This window comes from Agelaius phoeniceus, chromosome 29, assembly GCF_051311805.1.
Source record: "Agelaius phoeniceus isolate bAgePho1 chromosome 29, bAgePho1.hap1, whole genome shotgun sequence".
Taxonomy (NCBI): Eukaryota; Metazoa; Chordata; class Aves; order Passeriformes; family Icteridae; genus Agelaius; species Agelaius phoeniceus.
In genome coordinates, this window is record NC_135293.1 from 3,344,311 (window position 1) to 3,359,219 (window position 14,909).

Genomic DNA, 14,909 nt, shown 5'->3' on the forward strand with positions numbered 1-14,909 from the left:
TGGAGGTCACAAGCTTGTTAAACCCACGGCTGGCTCGAGGTTAAGCCTTACGAGCTGTTTTGATGGGCTACGTTAAATAAACTTGCTCAGGAAATCCTTTTAATGAGAGGTTCTTTAATTTTAGGCGATCCTTACAAATTTTTTTGACAAAAGGAAAATACTTATTTAAAGACAGCTAACTGGATCTGTGGGTCATGTCTCCCATAGACATTCTGCCTGTTGGCTTTCCCATGAGAAGAGGCAAGAGAATCAGTTCAAGTACAGACAACACAGTGATGGACATTATTGGGATATGTATGGGATTCAGGGAATAAAGCAGCATGTTCCTGTAAGACAACCTCTTTTTCCAGCGATAGGACAAGTCATATATTTCAAAAATAACCCAGTTTCTTCCCTGAGGCGTTTGAAACCTCACCAGAGGCCGGTGACACTGTGTTACCTTGGGAGGGTCAGCCCCAGCTGCTGTGGGCAAACCTGCCCTCCTCCAACAGAGATGGAAAAGGCAGTTGACATATAGCACTAATAATAAATAAATACGTGTGCAACTGGAGTCCAGCAGTTCCTAATTTGAAAACACTATTATTACTGCCACAGCACAGCCTGTGATTTGGTTATTTATTTAAATCATATTTGCTTTTTGGGGTTCAAGCATGTTTGTGTTCTAAACTCCCTAATCTTTGCTGTGTTACAGCGTGGTAGGAAAATGTTCTCTTGAGTTCATGGATGGGGGAGCAGGGGCACAAGACAGCAAAGCAGAGCGTGGGCTGGAACATTTCCGTGTCATTCTTACCATGCAAATACCTGATGAAGTGTTCTACAGACAGTTTGGACCATCAGGGTTCTGATGATTGAGCCTGATTTGAAGAGTTTTCAGCTGCTGTGGTGTTTGATTCTATTTTCTGGGGGCTTGGCTCAGTTTTCTGGGAATGGTGAGGTCACGGAGCACCGCGGTGGGGATGGAAAACAGAAACAAAAAACCAGGGGGGGAAACGCACATACGAGAGCTGCATGAGCAAACAAGTTGTTCCCTGAGCAACGGCTCTGATGGAGGCAGCTTTCTTGGAGATTGTGCCCTGTGTTCCCTCACACAGCCTCTCCAGGGACAGAATTCCCCCCATCCATGGTTTTTCCTTGTGCCCCGTGAATTCCTCTCCCCTTCGGTGCCTTGAGGCAGAGTTGGGGCAAGCAGCAGGTAGATGGAGGTGGTTCAGTAGAAGAATGAGGTGGATGGTGAAGTTCACATTTACATCCAGATTATGAGCTTCTCCTCCTCAATCCATCCCCTTTTCCTAAATATTTTAGGAATACTTCATGTGAGAGCACAATATTCATGTGAGAGCACAATATTCATGTGAGAGCACAATATTCATGTGAGAGCACTCTTCTCTCCTACTGTGGTTAAGGGTAGTTGCTGAGTTCAGGAATTCCTGAGAGGAGAAGAAGAAAGGGTTAAGGAAAGAAGGCCTGACTTGTGTGCATGAAATGAAGATCCATATATCTTATTTTGGGAAGAAAGACAGTTTTGTGTATTTTTTTTTTAATGACTGTGTAAACATAATGCAACTTCTTGAAATAAATCTCGCACATGACTCATGCCTGTCAGTTCATTAGCTCTGGTATTTGGGGTGGGATTTACCTCACCTAGTTTTAGGCATCTGCTAATGGAGCAGCTTCCTTTGGGCTCCTTTTCTGGTTAATGGAAAACTGATCAATGCAGTCATGGGTGTTTGGAATGCTCTTCCTCCCCTCCTGAACTCTTCCCCTAAATTTGGGAGCTGCCCATGTGCTCCAGTACCTGCTGCTGATCTGAGCTGGGAATGCAGTTGAGAGATCTCTGCCTAAGTCATCCTGTGGGACAAATTTCCCTGTGAATTGCTGTAGTAGCACACTTCTAAAATAGGTTACTTCTTAGTATCATACCTGGCTGATACAGATCTTTTTGTGCTTGTAAACTCATTAAGAAACTGTTCCCTTGTCCCACCTCAAGCCTGTGTTAGAGACTCGGTCTAGAATGAATTTTTAATGAGAATAAAAGTAGAAACAAAGGAGAGGAAAGAAGGAGAATGAAGTAGGAGAAGTGAGTGCAGAAGGGCAGGGCTGTTCCAAACCCAGCGTGTCCTGTCCCTTTTTTGGGCAGAGGCAGCACAGTGGCTGTCCCTGAACAGTGTAAAGGCCCAGAGCTTTCTGGAGGTCAATTTTGGGGTGAGTGCCTTGTGGAATACCAGTGATGTTGATGTGGGCAAGGTGTAGAACCTGTTCCTGCTGCCTTTGGAGCAGGGAGGATCCTCAGGTGTGTCAGCCCCAGCACAGACCCCGCTGTTGCCCCGAGTGCTCCTGGGGTGCTGTCACTGGTTATCTCTGCATGGAAATGGGGCAGGACAAGTCCTGTTTGCAGTTTGGGCTTTGAACCAAATGAGGGGAGCATAAAGACAGCCCAAACCAGGCTTTTAAGGGCAGACTTTGAGGGGTTTGCCCTCGGTTTGGGCAATGAGATGCTTCACTCATTTCTCTTTAGATTCACCTTTAGCCAGCCTTTGTTCCTTAACACATCTTTTGAGAATATTTGGAGTTGTTAGCCTTTGGTCACCTTTTCTGCAGCCTCCAGTGGGGAATCTGTGTCAGGATGGGGAGAGCTGGAAGAGAGGGAGGTTTGGACCCTGTGGGGATGTTGGGATGGTTGAGTTTTTGTGGAGGTTGAAGATCTTTGAGCAGCTTTTGGGCTGTTTGGAGCAGGAGCAGCATGGCTCATGTTAGGGGTGATCTCCAGAAGCTTGAAAGGTTCAGGAGCAGAGTGATTTCATTTGGGTTTGAGGCAGGCAGTGTATGGGGCACCTGAGATGTTCCCTGAAGCCTGGGGGTTTTATAGGGGCTCATTTTGGAGTCTGTATCCAGTTTGTACAGCTCCAGGTATCTGAGGTGCAGAACTGAAGCTTAAAAATCCATATTTCACAATAAGATGGTTTTTATGAGTATTAAACAATTGCTGCAGTAGGCCAGGAGCTGTCACACAGTCCTTCCCTCTAACCTGGTACCACAATGTTTTCCTGTCTCATCAGTTAATCCCAAACACCCAAAAAAGAACAAGAAATCCCCAAAATCACCCCAAATCCCAAGAAAGTCCTTTTCCCAGTTCCCTAAAGCCACTTCTAAAAATCAGCTTTATGTAGAATTGCAATGCTTTTGACCCAAGCAAGTGTAATTTTTTTTTTGCAATAGTTTGTTTATTCAGTAGGCAGCAAAGACTACAAAAAAAAAAAAAGCAGAATTAACCAATAGTTACCTCAAATGGTTTGTGATCCTTCTGTGCCAGATTACCCTGATCTTGATTGTTAAAGGCCAGAGCTCTGAAGCAGTGAATCATTAAGGTTTGGTATCCACATGATTTACTATAAACAAGGTTTAAGTTCCAGCTATTCCCCTGGTTAGGCTCTATCTTGAAAACTTAACCTCTGGCATCAGATCTGCTTTCTTCATTCAGGACTTGAAGGTTGTTACCAAACCAGTTTGTCCAAGAGGCTTTGGCATCCTGGGATTTGTTTGTTTGTTTGTTTTTTAAGGAGCGTGGCTTCAGCTTGGTTTTCTGGGGGGCTGGTGGAACATGTGTAGGATGATTTAGTAATTTTATTTTATTTTTTTTTTTTGAGTGAGTAGCTTGGTAGCAGGGATGGAGCTGTGCTTCCTCTGGCAGCTCAGAGCTGTGCTGCTGTTTCTGCTGAAATTTAGGAATTTATGTGTAGTGGGGGTTTTGCCAGTCGTTTGCACAGGAGCAGCTTTGGGCCTACTACTGGAGAATCAATTTGTGATTTTTTTTTTTATTTTTTTCATTTCCCTGAAAGCTGATTTATGTGTTTTTTGAAGCCAGGTTGTCTGTGTTATAATTGATGGCTCAACTTTGCTCTCCTTCTTCTGGGATCAAACCTGCCTTGCCTTCCTACTGAATGGTTGATTAATTCCCCTGTCCTTGCAGAAGAAATACTATCAAGAGAAGCTGTGGAAAAACACTTATTACTTTGCTTAAAACTGCTTCTTGTTGTCTTGGTAACAATAAATTATGGGGTGACTTAAGCTGCTACTGCATGAACAGGAGATATAAACTGCTGAAAATTCAAAGGCATGAAAAGATGGAGAAACCTCCAACTAAAAAGCCCATTTTGTTTCAGATGCTCTTAATTCCTCATTATTCTCTTTGATCTTTGAGGTGTTAAAAAGAAGGAGCTTAGATACCATTTATCACTTAAAAACTAAATTGAAGTAGAACCCGAAAAATAATTAAGTGTGATTTTTCTTTAAATGTGGGGAAAAGCAGCTGATGAACCATGGCTGTTGTACTTCCAGCTCTGCTAGATCTATATTTTTATTTCTTCAAAAGCTTCACTCATTTCTTTTTAGATTCACCTTTAGCCAACCTTTGTTCCTTAGCACATCTTTTGAGAATATTTGGAGTTGTTAGCCTTTGGTCACCTTTTCTGCAGCCTCCAGTGGGGAATCTGTGTCAGGATGGGGAGAGCTGGAAGAGAGGGAGGTTTGGACCCTGTGGGGGTGCTCAGATGGTTGAGTTTTTGTGGAGGTTGGAAGATCTTTGAGGAAGATCTTTGAGCAGCTTTTGGGCTGTTTGGAGCAGGAGCAGCATGGCTCATGTTCGGGGTGATCTCCAGAAGCTTGAAAGGTTCAGGAGCAGAGTGATTTCATTTGGTTTGGGGTGTTTGAGGAGAGGGGTGAGAGCTGGGAACTCCAGGCTGCAGTGACCAGGAGTGCCAGGACACAGGGAATGGCTTCCACTGCAAAAATGAAATTTAGATGGGATCTTGGCAATCAGGAATTGTTCCCTGTGAGGGTGGGCAGGCCCTGGCACAGGGTGGAGCGGCCTGGGATGGTGAAGGTGTCCCTGCCATGGCAGGGGTGGGATGGGATGAGCTTTGAGGTCCCTCTCAACAACACCCAGCCCATTCTGGGGTTCAGATCATCCTCTCAGAATCCTTGCTGCCTGTGGATCTGTTCCCCTGCCAGGCAGGGCCTTGGATTTCCTCAGTGCTGGGCACCCACCCTGGGCACCAGGGGTGGCTCCTGCACACCCAGCTCTTAACTCTGTTCCTGCACAAAAAGGAAGATTTCCACAGCCTGAAAAAGCAACCACAGCACTTTTGTTCTTAAGTGGGGAGGGAAGACACTGGCCCAGCTGTAGGCAAAAGAGAGAATCCTTTGAGTGGATGCAGTCTTCAAAAAAGGAAAAATTCAGGGAGAATCCACCTGGATTTGAACATGATGGTGTGGTTGATGTTTCTATGAAGTTGGTTTCAAAAGCCAGGCAGTGAGGTGTGGCCTCTCCTGGCCATCCCTCACTGCAGATGCTCCCAGCCCTGCTCAGGTGGGCACTGTGGGTGCAGGTTTGTGTCCAGCCCCTGTGACTCACCTCATTCTGCCCAAAATGATGAAAGGCACAGGCAGTTGTGCTCAGGGCATTCATGCATCCCTTCAGCCCCAGCAATAGCCTGGAGCTCTGGCTCTCACAAGTAATTCCTGGTCTGTATTTTTTGACCTTTCCTTTTCCTTAAGGTCAGCTGTCCATTCCAGCAGGCACTGCATTGTCCTGTGGGGCAGCAGCTGGTGGTGGGTACCACCCCAACGCTGCTCTGCACCCCAAAATAATGAAAAAAGAATAAATAAGAACCAAGATGTTGCATTTTGAATTTATCTGGTAATTTTAGCTGCACTGGTGACTTCAGTTGAATTCAGTCTTTCAGTTTCTTACGTGTCCCTCTGTTACTTCTCCTTTCACTGACCTGACCTGCCATGTACTTGCTTCTTTGGAAATACCAATGTTATTTGTTGCAAATAAATATCCAGAGCATTTCAGCTGAATCTGTTGCTCTCCCAGGTCTTTTATCCCAGCTTGGGATGTGCAGCAGCACAGTTTGGGGCAGAGGATTGTGGCTGGCTGGTCACCAGGTTCCTTTTCCCACTTTTTCCAAGTACATCCTTAATCCTTGAGGCACCGTGTGCATTGGCTTTTTTCTTCCAGAAAGAAATTTATGAAATGACTTGGATATAGTGCCAAAAAATCCCATTGGGCAATAGCATTGCTGCAAATCCCATATCAGTATTGCCAATTTTTTTTTTCTTGCAGTCAGTGGAGCAAATTTTTGAATAATTATTAAGATATTTGCATAGAATTTGGTTTTAACCCTTGTGTTAAACCAGGAGGAGTCAGACAATCCTTCCTGTGAAATGTTTGTGTCCACATCAGTTTTGTAAGGCTGGGTGATCCCTTGGAGCTGTGATGTGGTGGTTTTATAGCTGGTGAACTTTACATATAGTGACACAAAGAGGAAAGAGCCTGTGTTTTTTGTTCTGAAGTGGGGAGGGAAGACACTGAGCCAGCTGTAGACAAAAGACAGAATCCTTTGAGTGGATGCAGTCTTCAAAAAGGAAAAATTCAGGAAGGATCCACCTGGATTTGAACATTATGGTGTGGTTGATGTTTCTATGAAGTTGGTTTCAAAGGGGTTGTCACACAAGGGTTGTTTTGTTGTGCTGTAGAGGTGTGGGCCTGCAAATTTCCTTCTTGATTTCTTACCTGTGCTTAGAGTTGAAAAAATATTTTCCTATTCAAACTTTTTCCTTTTGCTGGTTCCTGGATTCCTATTATTCAGTTTACCTTCTAATTTGTGCTTCATGCATTTGTTCACTTTGCCAGTTCTTTGGTTCCTGGTTCTATGAAATAAACTGCCCAGGTAGTCAAGAGAGGGAGATTTGCACCCTTGAGAAAATAATCACAAAAAAAAAAAAACCCAACACCTCATCTGAAAAGAATGCTCAGGGCAAAAATTACTAATGTAGTAAATGACTCTTGTCAGCAGAGTCTGGGCAGGAGCGTGGGCTGTGCTCCTGTGCATTTCCAGGTTTTTCTGCTCTCTTCCCAAGCACTACCATCTCTGGCCATTATTCTTTCCTATCTTCCCCTCCCTGCAACCATTCTAAATGCCTCCCTCTAATCCCTTGGCATTAATTGCACAATCTGAGATGAGGTAGGTGTGTTGCTGGCAGCTACCTGAAGAAAACAGCCCAGCCATCCCTTCCCTTTGTGATGTCCCAGCACTGCTGTTACCACTGCAGTCGTGATAGAGGCAACAGGCAACTCAAGATGGCAGAAAAAATGATGAAATCCTCTTGTTTTGTAACCTTATCCCAGGGAATGTTCCCCACAGTGTATTTCTTAACACTTGAAGCCTGCTTTGCTGAGAGGGCCACAAGTCCCCAGCGGAGCTCGGAGCTGCTGGACAAAACTGAGAGTTTGGAAAACTCCCAACAATTAAATAAATGAATTCTCCTTTGCCTCCCAGTTTGCAGGAGCATGGACATCCGAAACAACCTGACCAGGCTGAACATGCTGGAGAACTGCACCGTGATCGAGGGCCACTTGCAGATCCTGCTGATGTTCAAAACCAAACCCGAAGATTTCCGCGAGCTCAGCTTCCCCAAGCTGACCATGATCACAGATTACCTGCTGCTGTTCCGTGTCTATGGCCTGGAGAGCCTGAAGGGCCTCTTCCCCAACCTCACTGTCATCAGAGGGACTCACCTGTTCTTCAACTACGCCCTGGTGATCTTTGAGATGGTTCACCTGAAGGAAATTGGCCTCTACAACCTGATGAACATCACCCGGGGCGCCGTGCGCATCGAGAAGAACAACGAGCTCTGCTACCTGTCCACCATTGACTGGTCCAGGATTCTGGATTCTGTAGAAGACAATTACATCGTGGCCAACAAGGATGACAAAGAGGAGTGTGGAGATGTGTGCCCAGGCACTGTGAAAGGGAAGAGCAACTGTCCCCCCACGGTGATAAACGGGATTTTCATCGAGCGCTGCTGGACACACGATCGCTGCCAGAGAGGTCAGTGCACGGTGAGGGGACTCATCTGGGGCTTTGCTGTCAAATTTTGACCTGTGAGGCCCTGGCACAGGGTGCCCAGAGCAGCTGGGGCTGCCCCTGGATCCCTGGCAGTGCCCAAGGCCAGGCTGGACAGGGCTGGGAGCAGCCTGGGACAGTGGGAGGTGTCCCTGCCATGGCAGGGGTGGCACTGGATGGAGTTTGGGGTCCCTTCCAACCCAAACCACTCTGGGGTTCTTGGAGGCCTGGCAGGTGCTGATTGCTACCCCTAAGCATAGATTCCTAAAAGCAGGGCTGAAAATTGACCTTAGAAGAGGAAGAGAAAACCTTTGGGATGGGTTTGAGGAGTTCTTTCACCTTCCAAACACCTTCCAGAATTCTGTGTTTGTTTCTCCTGCAGAGTCAGGAGCTGCCCAGAACTCACCATTTTAATGGACTGTGAGTGTCTTGGATAACACTTGGTACTCTGAGTGTCTTTATTGGGGTTTGGGGAGGGAATGAAAGTCCAGACTGACTGAGAGGCTGCAGCAGGTGGAAGCACAACAGTGGGGAAAAGTCTCAGTGGAATAAACCCCATTCTGGAAAGGTGCAATTCCATCTTCACCAAAACCTTCCTGCCATAAAAAGGTGCAAGATCTGGGGATGAGTGAGCAGCATTTGCACAGAGAAGAAGCTGGAGTCAGACCTGCAGGAGAAGAGAGGAGCTGGATGGGGCAGAGGGTGAAATAAGAGAGCTTTGAGCCCAGGGCTTTGGTTCAGGGCAGAAGCTGTGCTCAAAAAGCTCACTGCTCTTGCCACCCAAGTCCTCCCTCAAATGTTTTAGAGTTGCTTTTAATTTCATACAGATTTGTTTTTTTCCAAACTTGGAACTGACCTTAAGCTTAGCTTTAATTATATATTGGCTTTGATTTATGTTAAATCTGACTTGACAGGGAGCAAAGTGAATTGAGGTGAGAGTGACACATTTAGGGTTGTCTGCCTTTCTGGAGGTCGTGCATCCAAACGAACCAGTGTGTCCTGAGACGAAATTAGGAAACTTGTGGGCTGCAGAGAAATTCTTGCCAAGCTTTAAAGGGCAGCTCTGAGTGCTAAGTGCCAAATTTGAGGAGGAATTCCTACCAGTATGCACAAACTAATGCAATTAATGTGGTTTCCCCTCTGCTACTCCTCACCCCAAAATCGTCCAGCTTCCTTTTAAAGAAAGTGGTTATTTTTTGTGGCCAGAATAACAGGGTATGAGCAAGAAGATGCAAGTGTGTACGTGTGTTCCTTTTTTAAAATGAAAAATAAGATTGTAAAGCATTTTATTTATAAACTTTCAGGTATGCAGTTACATCAGCACTGAAACCTGGTTTCTTATGCATTTCATGTGCTGTGTTTTCTGCTGTTTCATAAGGGTAAAGGTCTAATTGGCACTTTTTTAGTGCCTAGAACATAATGCCCCAAAATTCCTGTGAATTTTCTGGGGCTGTTTTGGAGCAGAGTGGAATGGATGGTTTTCCCTCCTTTAAAAAACTGCCTATTTCCATGAAACCTGGAGAAATGTAATATTTTAATGATAATATTTTACCACTGGGGCAGAAATCTGAACTCCTGAGCCTCTGATGCAAGAGTTTGTTGGAGGGCACCTGTCCAGTACCTGCCTCAGCTCAGTCTGTTTGACCCAGAAATTGAGATTTCCATCAGAAAATGGTTTCAAAAAGCACTGTACACACATGCTCTGGTTTTGTGTGTCCCTTGAAGAAGGAACAGTAGGGAAACCATGCTCCTGAATATTTGGGCAGTGACTGGAATGCACTTCCCAAACCACTTAACAAGCCAGGCTTATCTTTGTTTGAACGATTTGGACTTTAGTTTTTTGGTGGCCTCTGATTTGCACAGGCTGGGATCTGTGTGATCCCGTGCCTTGTCACACCTGCCCCTGTGCTTCTGCAGTTGTTTTGACAGCCTGAGAGGTTTTTTCAACCTTTTCTGTCTGTTTGTGAGTAGCCTTTAGACTCTGAGCACACGCCAGTGGTGGAGATTAAGTGACATTTATTTAGCCAACCTGCCGGTGCAATCGCTGCCTCTCTGTTCTCCTGCCAGCCCTAATGTATCCTTAGCGTGTGTAATTGTTTTGTCAAGATTATTAAAAGCTTGTTTGAATTGTATTTTGGCTTTCCTTAGCCTGAAGAGCCTCACAGCAGCTCCCAGTTGTTGCAATGTATTTGCAAGGGTGCATAGTGTGCACCAGCCAAGCTGCTTCTAAGGTTGTTGTCAAAGCTATTAGAACAAAAATTGTGCTAAATTAAGAAAGAAGAGGCTGAGAAACTGAATACCAAGACCACAAAAACTGGTTAGCAGAAAACTGTAAAACACCTAAACTATAACCAATCATGTACTCCAAAAAATACAAACAAAACCCAAGTGAACAAAACAAAAACACCCATTGAAAAATGTGTATTTAGCAGTTTACAAAATCTATAAAACTATAATGGAAACAATAAACAGCTTCTACTTGATCATATTAGTTGTTCAAAAGTCCTAAATTTCCTACAATACCCAGTACCCAGGGTATTAATGCCATGAAATCTTTCCCTCTGTGTTTCTGCAGCTTATCTGGGAATCTTCAGCAGCTGATGCTGTGCTCAAGTCTCCTGGCTCTCTGGATTTAAGTGTATTCTCTTTATTTTTTTTCTCTTTATCTTCTAACCAGCATGAAATGCAGCAATTTCGGTATCATTTTCAGAGGGAACTTTGGTTTTGTGCGGAGTTTTTAACCCAGGTTATTTGTACCTCTGGTTTGGTTAATGAAACTTGGTGTAGAATCTCCTGGTTCTGTTTTGGTTGGTTTTTTTTTAATTTTTAATTTTTTTTTTTTGCATCTCTGGATGGGAAGTTGTTGCTGCTGCCCTGGGACTGGGAAAAACCCTTCAAGGATATGTAAATATTGATTGTTTTGATTTTACAGAGTGGGTGTCAATTGACAGAGACAAGTCCCAAGCTGACTGGCTTTTCCAGCTTGCTGAGCTTGAAAATATTAGGAAATGGGCAAGAAATTTGGGAGAGTACCTGTGGGAAGGCTGGAAAATGAAATCCCTGGAAGGAGGGGACAGCCAGGTGGGGATTGGTCTCTTTTTCAAGGAGCAAATGAGAGGAAATGACCTCAGGTTGCTCCAAGGGAGGTTTTAATGGGAAATTGGGGAAAAATTCTTCATGGAAAAGGCTGTGAAGCACTGGGGGTGCTGGAGTTCCATCCCTGGGGGTTACCAAAGGCAGTGAGGAGGTGGCACTTGGGGACAGGGTTGGGGATGAGCACTTGGGAGGTGGCACTTGGGGATGGGGTCGGGGATGAGCACTTGGAGGTGGCACTTGGGGACAGGGTTGGGGATGAGCATTTGGGATGTGGCACCTGGGGACAGGGTTGGGGATGAGCCCTTGGGATGTGGCACTTGGGGACAGGGGTTGGGGATGAGCACTTGGGATGTGGCACTTGGGGACAGGGTTGGGGATGAGCACTTGGGATGTGGCACTTGGGGACAGGGTCAGGGATGAGCACTTGGGATGTGGCACTTGGGGACAGGGTCGGGGATGAGCATTTGGGATGTGGCACTTGGGGACAGGGTTGGGGATGAGCACTTGGGATGTGGCACCTGGGGACAGGGTTGGGGATGAGCCCAGTGCTGCTGCTGAGGGTTGGATTTGATCTCAAAGGTCTTGTCCAGCCCTCAGGACTCTGGGATTCTCTGAAGGGTCTGGTGTGTGTGGGAAGTGGCAGAGCTGGGGCTGCAGTGGGGTCCTGGTGTCCCCCATCTCTTCCACACCATTCCCTGCCCTTCCCCTGCCAGCTCTCTGTGGTTGCTCCACATTATCCCTCCTTTATTTAATTATTCCTTTATTTAATCAGTGCAAATATCCCAGTTGACTCCAAAACTAACTTTTCAGTTATAGCATGGAATTATCTCCAAGGCACACATCCAAGCCTCTGAATCATCCCTGTAGCTACAATTCCAGCCTGGAATATTTTTTTTTTTTTTTTTTCACTTGGTGATAACAGTGTTCAGGACAACAAAGTAAAGGATCCTCTTACAGACACTGGAGCAAAGGTTGGGGATGAAACCAGTGGGGAGGAACTGAAATCATTTGTGGGCAGCTGCACCCTTGGAAAAGCCAGTGGCAGTACTGAGGATTCTGTGTCTGAGTGCAGGGATGTGTAGGTGGAAGCACCATGGATTGAGATCCCTCAGGATGTGCTTCCTCAGAGTTTTCTTTTTTTTTTTCCCCTCCTAAATCACTCATGTTGGTGTGAAAACCAAGTCAGTTCAGTTAAGGCCAACTCATGTTATATTTTGGGTAGGCAGGGAGGGAAATGTGTAGTCTGTTTGGAATCTGGGTCTAGCCTGGTGCTGTTTATGGCAGCCAAGTGCTGTTCCTGTTCTGGGGGTTTTGTACCTCTTCACTGACATTTTCAACAGGGCTTTTTTTTTTCACAAACACAGTTATTTTATTGCCATCAAAATGTACTTCTTGCTCCTGCACTGCAGAGAGTGTCTTTGCTGAAGAATGCAGACAACAAAAATGCTGGAAATGCCACGTCCTAGACCTCGCTCTGGATCTGCCAAACATGATTTTCATATTTCGCATTTTTTCCACGTCTTTTTTTTTTTTTTTCTATATGTCTGTCACTCCTCTTGTGGAAGGAACAATTCCCTCTGAAATAGGATTTCCTGCCAATTCTCCCTGCAGTCAGGCTGCTGTGTCCATACAGAACTTGGAGCAGGCTGATGGCTTTGACAGTCTAATTATAAAAGCTGGTTTAGCTTTTTATTGCCTTTTATTGGTCATGTGGAAGTGCAGTAAAGCAATAGGAAGGAAAAGTGGAATGGCCAAATAAAAATTACCAGCAAAATTGTCTGCAATATCAGACAGTGGAGGGCCACATTCCTGGGATATAAGGATGGATATCTGAAATAGTTTTTACAGGGCCAAGTAGTGACAGGAAAAAGGGGGAATGGTTTTTAAACCAGAAGAGGAAATATTTAGGCCAGATGTTAGGGAGAAATTCTCTACTCAGAGGGTGCCCAGAGCAGCTGGGGCTGCCCCTGCATCCCTGGCAGTGCCCAAGGCCAGGCTGGACAGGGCTGGGAGCACCTGGGACAGTGGGAGGTGTCCCTGCCATGGCTTGATGGGCTTTGAGGTCTTTCCCAACCCATTCTGAGATTAATTCCATAATTCTGTGAACTACAGGCTTCATTCATTAGAAGGTAATACAGAATTCAAGTTCTCTTGTTCATCCTGAATGAAACCTTTGGAGGAATCTGTTACCTGCTCCATCTTGGGGCTTCGTGCTACCAGGAAATTTGAGTTATTATCAGTGTGGGCCATTTCAGGTCTGTCAGTAGACTCCTTTTTTCCGTCTATTATCTTGTTTTTTTATGATAAAAACAAAAGTTGTTTCTCCATTAGTGCAATTTAGAATTTGTGGCAAAATATTGACTTTGTGGAAAGTAGATGAAACAGTTTGTGTCCATTGAAGAGGACGTAAAGCAGCAAATGGAAAAGATGACAATGTGGAATAATTGACATGCAAAGAGCTGCTAAAGAAAGGTTCTGTGTGAAAATAATAATGTTTTTCCTGGTTTTGAGTGATTTTTGGGGTTGTTCTGTGCAGAGCCAGGAGCTGGACTCCATCATCCTTGTGGGTCCCTTCCAAATTAGGATATTTTATGATTTTTTTTTTCTATCATTTTGGGAAACAGAGACAAAGGAATACAACAGGATCTCTCTTTAATTTCCCTGTGATTTATCTGGGGAAAATTCTGGGACAGATAAGGGACAGGTAAGGAACTGAGGAGCTGCTTTGTTCCCAGAGTACCAGCAGCACAACAAAGCCCTGAGAAAAAACACTGCTCAGCCTGAAATGTCTTTCAACTGCTGAGAAACAGCACCGAGCACTCTCAGCCAGACCAGTGCCAGCAGAAATTCTGCAACCCTGAACTTCTTCAAGGCAGGTTTGAATAACAAAGTTCAGAGGTGTGTGTGGGAAACGCTTTGTGATGTTTACTTAGGTAGAAATATTACTTAGCAACAGCTTCCTGTAATTTTTATGTGCTGGGAATTTCTGTAACCATGAGCTTGGTTTTATTACCTTTGTATGGGAAAGGGGTCTCGAAGCGCTGAGCAGACTCAGCCAACCTCAAGGGCAAAGATATTTTTAAAGCTTCAAACACAAAGGAAATTTTTCCAGTTGCTACTACATGAAGTGGAAGTGCTCCTTTTATTTGGAGATCTGATAAGGGTTGCCTTTTTTTTTCCTTTTCCCTTGCTCTGACAAATGCCAGATGGGAACTGACACCGGATAATCTCACTGGGGTGTCTGTGCTGACCCTGCCAAGCTCCACTTTTATTGAGGGCCCATAGCTGGGGCCCTGGTGACACTTTGCCAGCACTGAGACATCCTAAACTAATTCACTTGAGCTTATTAAGAGCAGTTAAGAGATTTATGGTGCTTGGTGGTTGTGATACAGCCCAGAGTTGGGGGAGAAGGGGTGGAAATAATCCTTCCTATAAATGCATGTTTAAGGATGTGCTCCTTTGGAAACACCAAACAAAGCTGGGGAAAAACTGGAGCAGCTTTTCTGCACTGAGCTGGGTTGATGCAGGGCTGTAGGATTTTAATATAAAGGGTCTGAACTTGCTGAGAAATCCCCACATGTGCAGCTGAGCTGATGTTTCATCAGGTTCTTCACTGCTGCACCTTTATTAAATTTGGGCTGGGAAGTGAAGATTTCCTGCTCCTGCCCCAGTTCCCACCAGCACTTCAGAAGGAACTGTCTGACCCGTGTCATCTTTAGAAATGTAAATACACAGAGAATTCCTCCCCATGGTTGAGAGATCTGAATTCCTGTACAAAAATCTTGTCAAGGCGAAGGTTTTTGAGGAGTTAAAAAGGAGAATTATATAAAATATCACATTTTATATATTTATAAATAAATAAATAAATAAATATAAAATATATAAAATAGCTGCTATTTTAATTCT

At 44.8% G+C, this 14,909-nt stretch overlaps 1 protein-coding gene across 1 annotated transcript in view; it reads left to right on the forward strand.

Annotated features, from left to right (window-relative positions):
• The window catches only part of INSR (insulin receptor), a 63,161-nt gene that overhangs the window by 1,291 nt on the left and 46,961 nt on the right, over positions 1–14,909 (forward strand). The window contains exon 2 of the mRNA XM_054650094.2: positions 7,341–7,892. Coding sequence (XP_054506069.1) covers positions 7,341–7,892 — 552 coding nt within the window. The remainder of the gene's footprint in view (positions 1–7,340; positions 7,893–14,909) is intronic.